We start from the raw sequence: 17,605 nt of genomic DNA, 5'->3' as shown, positions 1-17,605 counted from the left end.
AAAAATTCAGAGCGCTTTTTAAACTTTGTCTCTTTTGTTATAAAAGTAGCTTAACTTTATATTTTTAACATATAATATTTATTTTAAAATTAGATTCTATCATTTTATTCTCCAGAAAAATAAAAAACAGATTGATTCATGTAATAATTCGCATAAAATTTTTATACTCCATTTTGTATCTACTGAAAGACTGTGCACTCTCTTTTATTTAATAAAAAATTATTTTTTGTATAATAATATTATAAATATAGAGTTTTTAAAGAGATGTTAGATGAGATATAATAACATAATATATTTGTATTTTAAATAATAAAATATCTATTAACCACAAAATGTTATACAGCTAATTCAATTAAATTCATCATCTTTACATATTCAGAAGATATTAAATTCACAATTATTGTGTCAATTTAATGATTCTTATTTTTATGATTTAAACTAATATTTGATTTATCAATTGTTATTTTCAACAATTTCTTCTTCTTGTATACATTTACACTGATTAACGTGATGCACACGTGTAATGCACGTACACTAAAACTAGTACTCCAGTATGTTTGCATATAAATTTCAGTTTATTGAAAAAAAATCATTATTCCATCTGACTATTTTTAAAATTTCGTCAATTTTCAATATTTGCGAATACTGGTAGCCAAATTAGTACACAGCATTTACAGCTATTGAAATGTGTATTTATGACCACTTTTCTAACTATTATTTCTAAATTGACATTAGGTGCAACTTTCATTGATAATGTCTAAACTACATTTTGACCATCTTCAAATGTACATTGAATTTTAAGAATACTTTGTATTGTTAGAATTACTGTATGACAATTTATGGATCTGAAGTCCTCGATATGGTCAAATTTGTACGTAATAAAATAGGATATTTCAATTGAATGAATAAGAAGCTTGAACAATAACGAAAAGCTCCAAGTTCCACGGTGTGTACTATGCTGAGAGAGAGAGGATTAGAGAGGGTAGGGTGTGGGAAATACCGAAACCTCATGCGTCATAAAACTCAAAAGGGATTGTACAGTAATAACAAGGTCTCATCCCATTTTCTAGACGGTGACAACCATTTATCCCAGAAGTACCTATCAATGAGCCTCTACTCATCTTCTTCAGTCTCTTCGTCGTCGTCGTCATCGTTTTCACCGTACCTCCATCCGTCCCCAACATCATCCCGCTCCTCTTCTGTTTCTTCACTATCTTCTTCATGGTAGTTCTCTTCTTTAACCGACCAGGGCTTCTTCGCTGCTATACTGATATTGGCTGGAGAAGCACTAGAGCTTTTGCGTGCAACTTTTAAAGCTGGCTGCTTTAAGCTTGGTTTTGGCCTGCTCTGTTTCTGAATTTTTCCGTTTCCACGTTTTGCAGCATATGCATCTTGATCACTGCCTTCATCCATCTCATTGTCAGCATTAGATTGAGCATTTTTGGCATTATCCTCTGGAAAATGACCAGGGTGCATGTTCCTTAAATGAAGATTCAGCTTGTATTCATGGATGTAAGATTTGTCACACCCTTCGTACGGACAGCTATATGGGCGGTCAGATGATGATGAGGCATATGCTGCTGAAGAAGATTTTGGTGTTTTCATTGGCTTCTCCACCGGTGGGGTATACTTTGGAGCATCTGGGGTAGAGTTCTACAAAATGAAAAGATTTAAAATCGATAGTCGAATCCTGCTTCAAGTGCTACTTTAGAAGATGCAAAGAAAGGTGCATCCACATTGGCATTTCTTTAGGAAAATGTTAGCTTAAACATCTACTAAATCATTAGAGGAAACTGTCAGCATAAAAGTCAAACTTCAAATTGGGACCTACTTAGTGACGCACAGGGGGATACAGGACATAAATTCATGCAAAACTATTGTCTTTTCTGATAAGTACGGTCAGTATGCTTACAGTGGCCGTAAAGCCAACCATTGACAGGACACCAAAGTTCCATCTACACATTCATATTACGAAAAAGATTACACATTGAGAAGAGTATTTTCCCTTTAAAGATGTTTGACGAGGAAATGAAGGGCGAACATGGGGCAGGGAGGGGTGGCGGTTAATCTGAAACATATGAAAATACCAACAAGGAGCAAAAGTGCCCCCCCCCCCCCCCCCGCCCAAAAGCATTGCAAATTATGAAAAAAGAAAAACTTATAAGAAATATGTATTCAAAAAGTATTACATGTGCATGTGAAATAATTATTTTATTTGTGTACATTACCCAAAGTACAGACTGGTTTACAGAGAGGAATTAACCAAAAAATGTTAAGAATCCAAAATAGTTGGGACAAAACAGGTGGTGGTTATTGATGATACATTTAGGACACGTGTCACCTTGTTTGTGATCAAAGAGGAAAAATTGAGAAATTATAAAGTACGTATTAGTATTTCATGGTCAAAACAAGGGCGGTAGAGAAATTGCAAACCTTCTGGTGACTAGATGCAATATGATTTTTAAGCTTGTACTCATGTGCATATCGCTTTCCACATTCTGGATACGGGCAGATATGATAGTTCTCCTGGGAGTGTGTTTTCATATGTGATCTTAAGTTAAAATCCAGTGAGAATGCCTGCATTGGTTTCAAAGGAAATCGGTAAAATCGAAGCACAATAATTACGACAAGCTATCTAAAACAATAGTAGTGTACATGCGCCATATACATGCAAGCATGTCTGTGTTCCTGGACGTATATCCCGAAAGAAACAAGAAACAACATAGAATTCCCACAGTAACAGAGAATTTGGAAACACTTTTTCCTGATAACCAAGAAATCCCTGAGGGCCAGCTGGCGCACTTTTTCGCTTCTTGTCACCTTTTTTTCTTTGTTTTATTTCTTTTGGTGGGTAAGAGGGAGAGGCCCTGGATAGGGTAAAGGGAAAGCATAAACAGGAAGAACTATTTGATAGCTGATGATTTATTACCTTGCCACAGCCTTCATGTGGACATACATAGTCTCTTTCCCCAGTGTGAATAAGAAAGTGCCGTTTTAGCTTGGAACTATCCAAAAATTTCTGCAAAAAGAAGATGAGATACAATTGAAGACCTGTACAACTAGCCCAAATGGACTCACAGGAAAAAAACACAAGAAATAAATGAAGGAACCATATGCTTGAACTTGCATATCATAGAAATAAGATGGATTTTTTTCTCCTCAAGACAGAAGATTAAGTTGATCCTAAACAGTATGACAAACTACAAATCCAATCTACCCATGATTAGCACACACTGAATCTGAGGCTCAAAATGGTTGAAGAAGGTTCAATTGTAAATGAAACAATACACTCCTATAATACAACTTCAATAAACTCCTCTGCCAACCAACTCATTACGAAAATATCTAATGAGTTCAAGGAGAACATATGGTATCCATCGAGAAACAGAGTCCCCATATGAACTACGGACTTCTAAAAGGAACAGTACATATAAAACGGTAATATAGTTGCGACAAGGAATGAATTCCATGTTCCATCTCTTTCCCCCACTCAACCCTACCAGAGGACAATGTCATGAAAGCAAAATAAGTAAAATAGAAAAAAGAGCAATACAATGAGATGCTCTTTGCAAAAAGAAAAAAATCATAAAATGAAATGACCAAGCATATAGTGCAGTCTTAATGCAAAGACAATAAACTCTTACCTTTCCGCAGCCCTCATAGTGACATACATACTGCCTCTCCCCGTGGATGTGAGAATGCTTCCTCAACGCCCCGGCATCAATAAATGTCTTTCCACAACCATCATAGCTACAAAGGAAAAGAACTTCAGTAGTTGGCTCCGGCTCTGGCACGGGTACTTCTGGCTCTTTGGGCTTCTCCTTCAGAGCTTTTAATGTGGCCTCTGATAAACAAAGTAGACAGGGAGAAATATAAGGTCAAACTCAATGTACAACCTAAAAGCCACAGCATATGACGAAAAAAGCAGTTAATAATCCTGCAAAGATCCAGAAAAATAAAGAATATAAAGTGAACCAACATAAAACTATAAGAAAGATGTATAGGAGCTTTCAGAATTGAACCAACCATTCACCCACTTTAAGAGGTAGCACTTCCCACCAGTTGCTACGACATCTTGCGGGACCCTGGGAAAAATGATAATAGTAAAAGAATTAAAACACAGTATGAACTATAATGAAATCGCATGGCTAAAAACACTCTTCTCACCCAACTCAGTGACTAGTGACTGATCCTCTGAGATAATTAAAGGACAGGTTAAATGAAATCAAACACGTGTCTGAACTACTAAAAGTTCATGCATGTTTTAGAACGTTAGCAATATAAGAAGCATAGTCGAAGGTGATTTTCTAGATTTATAATTTGTAGTCCTCCTCCAGTCCTCCCTGACATGATTGTGAACTGACAAGTTTGCTTGGAGCTAAAGAAACCAATTTGTCCTGTGGTCTCTATTGCAGCTTTTAACGTACGAATTATGAATTATAGGTTCTTACCTTCTAACAAAAAGTTCCAAGTAAAGAAGTTGCAAATTCAAGGTAACAATACAACTGATTCATACTGAATCACATCATTTTTCTTTTCACCACAAAGACTTCCCTTTTAGCATCTTTACCTTTTTCTGACAATTGACATTCCCTATGTGAGCTTCATAAAGGATAGCCAGTTCAACCATGATGAATTCTTTGGATAGAGTTGAATGCATATAAATGATTTAAACAGTCGGGATTGACTAATTTGACATTGAGGCTTAGTTGATTGATTGATTTGATATATCCTTGGTTAATCACAAAGCTACTTATAACTATTTCCCCCAATAATGCACCACCAGACTGAAATCAAACCCAATTAGATACAAGATGAAGTTATAACATCTAATTATAATTAGAAAGAAAAAAACAAAAACCGAATTCAATTCGTAGTTATTATTGCTTGCGCAGGCAAGGACCGGCTAGATATGGTACAACAAAGGAGCTAGAATTTTTAACAGATACAAATTAAAAGTATGATTGAACAAGTGATTAATGCGAAATTGAGATTTATTTTAAACTTTTGTTTCCTTACCATTCTTTGAACCATTTGGCAGCAGGAGCTTTGGACTTGTATATGGGGCGTCTCTCAAACAGATGGTGAGCCATGTGAGTTTCCATCTCGTTGATCTATTAACTATAATTTGTGAGTTGATTTTTTCACAATTAGGGTTAGGGTTTGAGTTTAATGTTTGAGGAGGGATTTATTATTTGGTAGTGTTCCGACAAGTGAAAGGAGAGAAGTAAATCCGCCATTGTTAAGCGGACCTCCCAAAAACCCGATTTCCCGTCGGGTAGTGTATAATGGTTCATTAAGCCCGAATCACAAATGGCATCAATATCTTTTTTTCGTTTCAGAAAGTAATAAGTACTATATATTTGAAATTACTAATTAGGGGCCGTTTGGTTTGGGTGTTAGGAGATAGTATATAATGTTTGGTTGAGATTTGAGGGAATTTATTAGCATGTTTCACGAAACTCGAAAAATCAGCTTATTTTGAGAAGTATTTTTTTTAAAAGTGCTTTTCAAAAAAATACTTTTGGAGAAAAGCAATTTGTGTTTGGCTAATCAATTTGAAAAACACTTTTGAACAATAATTTGTGTTTGATACAAATAATGACATGAAAAGATTTGCTTAATAGTCAAAATTATTTCTGCTTCTGCTTCTGGAGAGAGGCTACTTTTTTCTGCTTCTAGCTAAAAGCACTTTTTTTAAAAAAAATAAAAAGGTTGGTCAAACACCTCAAATTGAGGAAAAAAAATACTTTTTTGAAAAGAAAAAAATATACTTTTGGCCTGCTGAGAAGCTTGGCCAAACAGGAGATGTGGAATTTCCATCTCATGTCGTTCCTCATCGTTTTCGTAAAACTTACTCTCCGAGAAATGAGGGAACTATCTGTATACGGGTAAATTCGGGCCTATGGGACACCCCGAATTCCGATAAGGTAAATCAAGTAAGAGATGTGATGATAAAGAGCCAGAATCGAGGCAAGGGTCTCATCGAGACAGGGTCCGGGGGCACGACGCCCGCCTTCGGGAATATCGGGGCCATGACCCCGGGATCGGTCCAAATCCCAAAAGACTTCAGAGAGCATTATCGGGCAACCAGACACGATTAATAGAGGGACGTGATATCCGTGACCAGCTCGGTATCTTGGCGTAGATCTCGGCACGAACCGGCGGAAATCTGGTGATTAGTTAAACGGAAGGGTTTTTATCTTTTATGGAATTGTACCTAGAGTAGGACTCCCCTACTATATAAAGGGGGGTCTGATTGTTCATTGAACATATTATAACACGCATACTAAGGTAATATACTATTATTTTTCTGTTATTCAAAGTTCTTACACTTGTTGATCAGTGTTCCATTACTATAAGTCTGGGATCGAGGACAGATATCTCATTGAGGCTGCCGTCGAGTCCAGAATTATCCCTTTCCCCTTGTTTTTGAATGGCTTGACAATTTATTACATCTTTTATTTGTTCAATTTAGCAATATTTACCGTTTGTATTGAATTAATTCACGTATTCTTAAAACTACTAATAAATTTAATTGTTATCCGTTTTTAGGGTAAACAGTTTGGCGCCCACCGTGGGGCTAAAAATAATAGTGACAATTTGATACAAATCTCCGTAACACACCCTATTTTACACTTGTTCTTTTAAGTGTTTTTAATTTCAGGTCAAAGTTTAAAATGTCGAACTCCCAATATGCTCCTCTGAACATGGATGCTGAGTTTGGCCATCATGGTGAGAACAACAATATGACACTCAGTAACGAGGTGCCCCATGTCGACTCCAACGGAGTTTCGGCCGCGGACCCAATCGACGCTAACTCCCGTGTGGCCATAAATGTGAATTTGCCTACTGATCCTGAGAACAACATCCGCGGGGGAGTCCGTTCTGTAGCCTAAAATACACATGACGGTAAAGGTGATGGAATCAACTTGCGAGTAATCTTTAAAATTTTGCAGGCTCAACAAGCAGCGATAGCCAATTGCAGAACCAGAGTCGCACCCCCAACAGAGTCGAGCCTGAAACAGAGTCGAAGTCAATGACAAAAAGGTGAAAACCTACAATTCTAGGGTCGACCAAATCCTAGGAGCACCACCGATATTTAAGGGCCTGAATTCCAAGAAGTTTGTCCAAAAACCTTTCCCTTCGAGCGCAGCTCCGAAGTCGATCCCAAAGAAGTTTTGCATGCCCGAAATTCCTAAGTACAACGGAACAATTGACCCAAATGAACACGTAACTTCCTACATGTGCGCCATCAAGGGGAACGACTTGGAAGATGATGAGATCGAGTCTGTCCTGCTGAAAAAATTCCAAGAGATCTTGTCAAAAGGAGCTATGATATGGTATCATAACTTACCCCCTAATTCTATTGAATCATTTTCTATGCTTGCAGATACCTTCATGAAAGCACACGCCGGAGCCATCAAGGTCGAGACTAGAATGTCAGACCTTTTCAAGTGAAGCAAACAGATAATGAGATGCTCAGGAAATTCGTGTCCCGGTTTCAAATGGAACTAATGGACCTGCCTCTGGTCGCAGACGATTGGGCCGTCCAAGCCTTTATCCAAGGACTCAATGCTCGAAGCTCATTGGCTTCACAGCAGTTGAAGCAAAATCTGATAGAATATTCGGCGGTAACTTGGGCCGACATCCATAACCGGTAACAATAAAAAATCAAGGTCGAAAATGATCAGCTTAGGGCCCATTCCGAGTCCGTTTATCCAGTCAAAGTAGTGACAGATCAATAAGAGGCGTTGATCGTGAACCAAGATCAAATAGAGACCGGTATTAACCATACAATGAAGATCGAAGAGGTAATGGGCCTGGACGAAACCTTGTGAGAAGTGAAATGAGAGGCGACCGAGGACAAAATAACTGGAGGCTCATGAGCAAAAGCGGTTTTGACAGGCCCATCGGGCCTAAGTAAGCGCCAAGGTTATCGGAATACAATTTCAACGTCGATGTTGCTGCCATCGTATCTACCATCGAACGCATCAAAGACACCAAGTGGCCTCGACCTTTACAGTATAATCCTGCCCAAAGGGACCCCAACCTAATGTGTAAATATCATGGCACTCACGACCACATAACTGAAGGTTGCCGACAACTGAGAGAGGAAGTAGCCCAGTTATTCAACAACGAATACCTCCGAGAGTTCCTGAGCGATCGAGCCAAAATTCACTTCAGGAATAGGGAATCCAATAAGCAGACCGAGAAAGAGAAACCTCAGCACGTCATCAATATGATCATTGGTGGGGTCGACGTCCCCCAAGGACCGATGCTAAAACGCACCAAAGTCGCACCCCCCAAAGGAAAAACGGACTCGGGATTACATGCCAGAAGGAACCTTATCCTTCAATGATGAGGACGCTGAAGGCATCGTACAACCGCATAATGATGCACTGGTAATTTATATACTCATGAATAAATCTTGAGTTAAGCGTGTATTAATTAATCTAGGTATCTCGGCCAATATTATCAGATCGAAGGCCATAGAACAGTTGGGTCTACAAGACCAAATTGTGCCTGCAGTCCGAGTTCTAAACGGATTCAACATGGCATGTAAGACCACTAAAGGGGAGATAACACTACCGGTGAACACCGTCGGAACCGTTCAGGAAATAAAGTTCTACGTGATCGAATGAGATATGAGATACAATGCTCTATTCGAGAGACCATAGATTCACAACATGAGGGCAGTGCCCTCGACACTGCACCGGGTGTTGAAATTCCTAACACCAGGAGCGATTCAAACAATTTACGGAGAATAACCGGCCACAAAAGAGATATTCGCGATCGATGAGGTGGTCCCGATATCCGCACTTTCAACATCAATGGATCTGAGCTTGGTCATGAAGGAAGATACCAAATAGTAATCACCGACACCAGCCCCCACCGAGCTAGAAAAATAGGGGACGGGTGAGGATGATGACTACGGAGTTCCCAAGTCTTTCATATCCCCCAATGATACTGATGCCACCAAATCAACGATCGAGGAGCTGGAGTAAGTCATATTGATCGAACACCTGCCCGATCGGAAGGTACACCTGGGCAAGGGGTTAAGTCCCGAGCTTAAGAAAAAACTCATTGAATTCCTTATAGCTAACATAGATTGTTTCACCTGGTCCCACCTTGACATGACAGAGATCCCGTCAGAAGTAACTACTCACAAGCTGAGCGTGGATCTGAAGTTCCACCGGTCAAACAGAAGATGAGGCCTCAGTCTGAAGTCAAACATACGTTCATCAAAGACGAAATATCTAAACTCCTTAAAATAGGATCCATTCGGGAAGTTAAATACCCAGATTGGTTAGCAAATATAGTGGTAGTCCCCAAAAGGGGAATAAATTAAGAATATGTGTAGACTATAAAGACTTGAACAAGGCATGCCCCAAGGACTCTTTTCCTTTGCCCAACATCGATTGCATGATTGATGCGATGGCCGGCCACGAGATCCTTAGTTTTCTCGATGCCTATTCTGGGTATAATCAAAGTTAGACGGACCCGGGCGACCAGGAAAAAATATCCTTCATCACTAAATACGGCACCTATTGTTATAACGTAATGCCATTTGGACTAAAAAAATGTTTATGCCACTTACCAACGCATAGTAAATCGGATGTTCGAAGAGCAAATAGGAAAATAAATGGAAGTTTATATTGACGACATGTTAGTTAAGTCCGTGAGAGCAAAGGATCATTTGAAACATTTGCAAGAGACCTTCAACATATTGAAGAAATACAATATAAAGCTAAACCAGAAGAAATGTGCATTCAGAGTCAGGTCCGGGAAATTCCTCGGTTTCATGGTGTCCAACTGAGGAATCGAGATCAACCCCGATAAGATCAAGGCCATAGAGGACATTACCGTGGTGGACAATGTCAAGGTCGTCCAAAGGTTAACCGGGTGCATAGTCGTCTTGGGTCGATTTATTTCAAGGTTTTCCGACAAGAGCCATCGATTCTTCTCATTATTGAAGGAGAATAACTTCTCGTGGACCCCGGAGTGCCAACAAGCCTTGGAAGAACTCAAGTGGTACCTTTCAAGTCCATCTTTGATTCATACTCCAAAATTAGACGAGCAGTTATACCTGTACTTGGCTGTATCCGAGATAGCGGTAAGTGGAGTCTTGGTCCCGGGAGAGGAAGGTATGCAATTTCCTATCTATTATGTTAGCAGGACTCTGGGCGAGGCCGAAACTAGGTATCCTCACCTGGAATTATTAGTGCCCGCTTTGCTAAGCGCCTCTAGGAAGTTAAACCCGTATTTTCAATGCCATCCCATATGTGTCGTAACTACTTACCTGTTGAGAAGCATAATGCATAAACCAGAGCTCTCAGGGAGATTGGCCAAATGTGTCATGGAAATTAGTGGGTACGATATCGAATATCGTCTCCGAACCGCCATCAAATCTTAAATTTTGGCGGACTTCGTGACCGACTCACGTCGGCCCTAATACCCGTGGTCGAAAGGGAATTGTTGTTGAACTCGGGGACTTTCTCGGGGATCTGGACCCTCTTTACGGATGGTTCCTCGAACATAAAGGGGTCCGGGCTTGGCATCGTGTTACATCCACCGACAGGTAACGTAATTAGGCAATCTATTAGAAATGTAAAATTAACTAACAACGAGGCTGAGTATAAAGCCATGAATGCAGGTCTCGAACTGGCTAAAAGCCTAGGGGCCGATATTATTGAAGCTAAATGCAATTCCCTCCTTGTGGTGAACCAAGTCAATGGGACATTCGAAGTCAAAGAGGAACGAATGCGAAGGTACCTGGATAAACTACAGGCAACGTTACATCGGTTCAAGGAATGGACCCTGCAACATGTACCTCAAGATCAAAATAACGAAGCAGATGCTCTCGCCAACTTGGGGTCGTCGGTTGATGACGATGAATCCAGCTCGGTAACGGTCGTACAACTTATGAAATTAGTAGTGAAAGAAGGCCACGCTGAGATAAATTCGACAAGCTTAACCTGGGACTGGATAAATAAGTATATAGATTACCTGAACACCGGGAAGCTGCCATTGGATCCTAAAGAATCAAGACCCTTACGCACAAAGGCGGCCAGGTTCAGTTTGTCTAAAGATAACATCCTATTCAAGAGAACATTTGATGGCCCACTCGCCATATGGCTGGGACCAGGAGATACCGAATATGTCTTGAGGGAAGTTCACTAAGGCACTTGCGGGAATCATTTGGGTGCCGAATCGCTAGTTCGTAAGATAATCAGAGTTGGCTACTACTGGATCGATATGGAAAAAGATGCGAAGGAGTTCATGTGAAAGTGCGACGGATGTCAGAGGCACACACTGATGATCCATCAGCCCGGGGAGCTACTGCATTCGGTCTTGTCATCTTGGTCATTCATTAAATGAGGGATGGACATCGTCGGTCCCCGACCATGGGCACCCAGTAAGGCTCAATTTATATTATTTATGAGTGACTATTTTTCTAAATGAGTTGAAGCCCGGACATTCGATAAAGTCAGGGAGAAAGAAGTTATTGATTTTATATGGGACCACATAATATGCCGGTTCGGAATGCTGACCGAGATCGTATGCGACAATGGGAAGCCGTTCGTTTGCAGTAAGATGAGCAAATTTTTCGAGGACAATAAGATCAAAAGGATCCTATCATCACCCTATCACCCTAGTGGGAATGGGCAAGCGGAGTCTACGAACAAGACCATACTCCAGAACCTTAAGAAGAGGTTGACCGACACCAAAGGAAAATGGAAGGAAATTTTTGCCCGAAGTCATAAGGGCATATCGTACGACCTCAAAATCTAGTATCGGGGCTACCTCATTCTCGTTAGTCTACGGTGCCGAAGCGTTAATACCGGTCAAAGTAGGAGAATTGAGTTTCAGGTTCCAATATGCGACCGAAAAATCAAATGATGAGGCCATGAGCACGAGCTTGAAATTATTGGATGAGAGGCGCGAAGCCGCCCTCGTCCGGTTGGCTGCCCAAAAATAACGAATCGAAAGGTATTACAACTGGAGAGACAACCTCTGACACTTCAATATCGAGGACTTGGTGTTAAGAAAGGTGACATTGAACACCGAAAACCCGAAAGAGGGAAAGCTAGGACCGAATTGGGAAGGTCCATATCGAATTATCGAGATTACCGACAAAAGGATCATACAAACTCGAAGCAGGGAACAGTGAGCGACTACCGAACAACTAGAATGTAGCCCACTTAACACGATACTACTGCTAAGGTATGGCCCCATCCATTCTTTTCTTTACATATATTACGAATTGGACTAACACTTGCAGGCAACGGTCAAAGAATGATACAGTTATTAGGTCTGAAAGCACACGTTGCATTCTTTTTTCCTTGAACCGATTTTGTCCCAAATGGGTTTTCCGGCAAGGTTTTTAATGAGGCAACGGTAGATCGTGCTAACTTAGAATTGAAGACCAGATTAAACCGGAGTCGAGGATCACATCAACAGTATCCGAACCCTCTCTACGATCGGCCTCGAATACTGGAGGCCATCACCCTCGGATAATGATTTTAGTAAGGAAGGAAACTTTGTGCTTGAACTGTCACGCCCCAAACCTGAAGGGGCGTGGCCGGCACCCGGTACCATACTCGGTCCGAGCGTACCACTCTGTAAATGTGAACTCTAGAGGAATAACCCTCAACCTAGGCCGATGAGGCCATATTCTGAATCATCTGGAAATATCGTTTGTCTTATCTAAGGGGTAAACATACCCAAAAACTCATATAGTGTTATACAAACTATACAGGACTTGTCTACAAGCCTCTAGAGATAGTTGAACTGTATCATGGTTGGGACAGGGCCTCGACCTACCCATCAAACCTGTATATATATAAAACGGACTCCAAGGTCTAGACTTGGTAACTCCGGGGAAGTGGAGCTTACCAACCAAGCTGATATTTGTCTCTGTCTACTGGGAAGGTCTATCCAACTATCTATCAGGACCTGCAGGCATGAAATGCAGCGTCCCCAGCAAAGGGACGTCAGTACAAATAATGTACTGAGTATGTAAGGCAACAAAATAACTGAAAGCTGAAACTGAATTGATGATATAATAACGGAATGTAACTAGGAGTCAAAAATAATCTGAAGATATGCTTACCTGCTGATATGAATCAACTCTCTCCATATAGTATGTAAAATAGTTGTCCGGCCTTATAAGGCTCGGTATGTGTAACTGTCCTGCCATAGTAGGCTTGCTCATAGGCGCTCGGCCATACTAGGCTCTGTATCTCGGCCATTTTGGGCTCGCTCATAGGCGCTCGTCCACAGTAGGCTCGGTATATAACTTACCATCTGATCAGAGGTTGCCCAATAAGGGCCTGCCCACCGATTATAGCTCGATGGTGGTAAACATACTGTAACACTGTATATATATACACTCTCTGCTCTCTTAGGTGGTGAAAATACTGTAATACTGTATATATAGCTGAAAGAAGATAATACTAAACTGAATATGAAGTCCCGATAAGGGAGAATACTGTAACTTCTGAGACTAGGATAATGTGAATAAATTCAGGAATACGAACTTCTCTTTATGCCTTGTTATCAAACTCATGTAGTTACGAGATCATGCCAAAATGAAGAAAGGTTTAGCCTTAACATACCTTATCACAATATTTTCAATCACCAACTTGAACTCGCCTCTTCTCACCTTAATCTGCAACAATGATAATAATACTATCATTAAGTTACGAAAGGTACAACTAACGCACAACGAACAGCAAGCTTATTTTGTATTAAAACGGACAGCATCTCCCCTATAATTCTTACTTCCTCCAAATTCAAGATAACACCACAACACCAAAAATAACAATAACAACATATATACATTAGTTTCCAACCTTATGCACACCACACAATACTACAAAACAGTCCAACACAACCCAATCTCTTCATACACAAAACGACCACCGTAGTAGTGTCAACAACCCGAAATTGTTACGATGAACGACCAGCCCAACATCCTGCATTTATGTGGTGTTTATCCATACCCTTCCTCCTCCAAAACTCCACAAGCAGTAGTAAAACATTCTGTCCAACAGCACCACAAAACAATTCATAAAGCAGTCCACAAAACAGTCCGCTACAAGTGAATAACTCAAACTCACGGCTTCCGATCACCATCCCGTGAGTTCTTACAAATATAGAACGACTTACTATGCATATACAGCAGAAAAAATGGATGAAAGAGAGCAGTAAACTTACCTTATTTGTTGGATAACTCAGCTCCTATCTTGGTTCTTCAAACTCTAGGCTTTACCTCCAATTAGAACTTGAAAGGGAGAGAAAATCAATTGGGGTTTTTGGGAAATATTTGGGAGGATTTTTGCAGAGATTAAGTCTGGTTATTTTTTCCTATTATCAGCCTAATATATGAAGGGGATAGGACTTTAAAAAGGCCTCTTTGAACGACCCGAATTGGCCCATTTATGGATGACCCGAACAGGCCCAGTTTTTGGATTTTCGTTTAAGCAAGTAGGTGATAGTCTGTGCAGTCTAGGAAAAACTCCCATATCTCTCTACTCCAATGTCGTATTGACAAACGGTTTAATGCGTTGGAAAATATACTCATAGATCTTTAATTTGATGGGTGGAACACCCCATAACTCTACGTATATTGGGAGAAAATGTCAGTTACATTGGACCCAAAGTTTCAGTAAAACTTATGAACGTAACTTGTGATAACTTTCATCGACTTTTGTTCCACCACTCGCTTGACTTCAGAATATAACGCATGACTATCATACGACTAACATAACTCATAACATAGCCTCCTTATTATGTTAAACACCCTGGTCTCACTCCAAAAGTACATGCTATAACATTCCCAATTTGTCGATTTTCGACGAAACATTATGTTTTTCAATTCCTTTAGCTTCTGAACCTTCCAACTATATTTGTACTTGTTGTTCATGATCTTCAATATTTGTAACCTCCGAGGTAATATGATTAACTTACTTTGTAAACTTTTCAAATATGATTTCATTTCTGAGCTTACATCAATTGACTTATGACGTACTCGTACGTACGAAAACATGGGTTGTAACATGAATAGTCTGGGTTCGGTGGATATGATTTATTGTAAGGGCCAAACGGTCAAAGGCTACCCTTGAGCCATAACACATAGACCACTTGAGCCATAACACAAAGCTTGTACACATTTGCAATCTTGTATGTTGCGCGCATAAATGAAAGGTAGTTTTTACCTTGCAGATACATAATTTTGTCCCTTAAGACTATTACATTTTGTTCCTTAAGGGTATTGAGCCCAAGGGCCGCCTCTATCCAGATCCAAAAGATCACCCCCACTAGGGGACTGTCATCCAAGGCAAACTCGGACGACTTGGGCACAAAAACCTATTAGGCAGTGCCTAAACTTTAAAAGCTACGACCACCCCAACTCGGGGACTGTCGTCCTAGGAAAGCCCAGACGACTCGGGTATCGAAGCCTGGGGTACAAAGTCTATTAGGCAAAACCCAAACTTAAAAGGCTACGACCATCCTAGAAATGGCTCAGAGACGTCCGAAGCCTGTAACCAAAATCTAAGGCCTTTAAAAATTCCAAACCGGTTCAAAGGCTACCCTTGGCAAAATTATAATCTAAAAACATCTAGGTAAGCACTTTGGGGAAAGCTTCCGGTCATACCAAGCCCCCATGAGCTTTAAACAAAATTACATCGAAAAACTCTATTACTACGATTTATTTTGTGCTAAGGCATTCAAAATATTTGCAATCATAAAGAAGGAGACGAAAGAAATAAACTCGAAAATTGTCAAAGGGGAAAAATCGTTATATATGAATATTCCGATAATGATCTTTACAAAGGCCAAGCGACCTCAACAAAATATACAAAAATACAAAAACAAATAAAAATCTACAAGGCACCTAAGCCTGATCTTCGCCAGAGCCCGCCTAGTCACCGGGGCCATCGGGGTCTTCTCTGCCCTCGGATTCGCCGGAACCCTCAGAGCCTTCCTCGTCCTCGGGATCGTCCAATTTCTTGGACTCGGCCTCGAGCCTCTTAACATTTTTTATCTCGGTCGACAGGTTAAAACCCCGGGCATGAACCTCCTTGAGAGCCTCTCTTTGGGATTGCCATTTCATGTACTTGACAGTGACTTTAAGGCGGTCATAGGCTGCCTCAGCATCAGTTTTGTACTGGGCCACCATCTCTTCAACATCGAACCTGGTTGTTTCGATCACATACTTAGTTATTTTAAGCTCCTTACCAAGGGCATCCCATTCAGCGACAGTCGAGCCCAGTTGAGACTGGAGGTCTTCGATGTTTTGGGACCGAGCCTCAACTGTAATGACCCGATCGATCATTTTGAGTATTACAACCTCGTTTCCCCGTTTACTGCTTAATTTTTGCTTTACAATTGTTATGTGACTTGCCGGGGTTATTGGTTCGTGTTCGTTGAGGTTTTGGAATGAATTGGAACACTTAGTTCCAAGGTTTAAAGCTTAAGTTAAAATAGTGACCAGATATCGAAATATGTGTAAACGACCCCGGAATAGAGTTTTGATGATTCCAATAAGTCTGTATAGTGATTTTGGACTTAGGAGCATGTCTGAAAAATTATTTGAAAGTCCGTAGTTAAATTAGGCTTGAAATGGCTAAAACAGAAATTTAAGTTTGGAAGTATGACCGGGGAGTTGATTTTTTGATATCGGAGTCGGAATCCAGTTCTGAAAATTTTCATAGCTTCGTTATGTCATTTATGATTTGTTTGCAAAATTTGAGGTCAATCAGAATTGAATGATAGGTTTCAGCATCAAATGTAGAAGTTGAAAGTTCTTAGTTTCATTAGGCTTGAATTGGGATATGATTCGTAGTTTTAGCATTGTTTGATGTGATTTGAGGTTTCGACTAAGTTTGAATGATGTTTTAGGAGTTGTTGATGTATTTGGTTGAGGTCCAGGGGGCCTCGGGTGAATTTCAGAGGGTTGACAGATCAATTTTTGGACTTGGAGCTATGCTGGAATTTTTCTGATGCACTATCTAGTTTCCTTCATCGCATTCGCGAGAGGAGTCTGGCGTTCGCGAAGAGGAACTGAGGGTTAGGAAAAATTTGCTCTTCGTGTTCGCAAAGCACAATTTTGTCTCACCCAGTTTCCTCCTTTGCGAACGCGGCCCTTGCCTCGCGTTCGCGATGCACAACCTGCCCAACCCTTCGCGAAATTAATTTGTAACTTTTGACGGTTTCCGAGACATGTGCCCCACGAGCAATTTTTGGGTGAAATTTTGGGGTTTTGATGAAAAATTTGTATTTTTATATGGAATTAATTTCTATAATTTGTATTGACTGAATCAAATTAGTTATGACTAGATTCGAGGCGTTTGGAGGCCGATTCGCGAGGCAAAGGCATAGCGGAGTAAGAGATTACACAGTTTGAGGTAAGTAACACTTCTAAACTTGGTTCTGAGGGTATGAATCCCCGAATTTGGTGCTATATAAATTGTTTGGAGGTGACGCACACGATAGTTGACGAGCGTGTGGACATGCACCATAGAAATTGTGACTTGAACAAATTTTGTGAAGTTGTAAAATTAAAGAATCATGTTATTATCTGAACATTTTTCAC

General features: G+C 40.3%; 1 protein-coding gene across 1 annotated transcript; it reads right to left on the bottom strand.

Annotated features, from left to right (window-relative positions):
- Positions 1-868: 868 nt before the first annotated feature.
- Positions 869-5,324, bottom strand: LOC107771519 (zinc finger transcription factor YY1). Its single transcript, XM_016590902.2, has 6 exons — positions 5,020-5,324; positions 4,027-4,085; positions 3,645-3,844; positions 2,930-3,019; positions 2,434-2,577; positions 869-1,653 (listed from the first exon to the last, which is right to left on the bottom strand). The coding sequence occupies exons 1-6, from the start codon at positions 5,103-5,105 to the stop codon at positions 1,114-1,116; spliced, it is 1,119 nt and encodes a 372-aa protein (XP_016446388.1). The 5' UTR covers positions 5,106-5,324; the 3' UTR covers positions 869-1,113.
- Between the last annotated feature and the right edge of the window lie 12,281 nt (positions 5,325-17,605).

This window comes from Nicotiana tabacum, unplaced genomic scaffold (genome assembly GCF_000715075.1).
Source record: "Nicotiana tabacum cultivar K326 unplaced genomic scaffold, ASM71507v2 Un00002, whole genome shotgun sequence".
Lineage (NCBI taxonomy): Eukaryota > Viridiplantae > Streptophyta > Magnoliopsida > Solanales > Solanaceae > Nicotiana > Nicotiana tabacum.
This window is presented reverse-complemented; position numbering and strand designations above follow the sequence as displayed.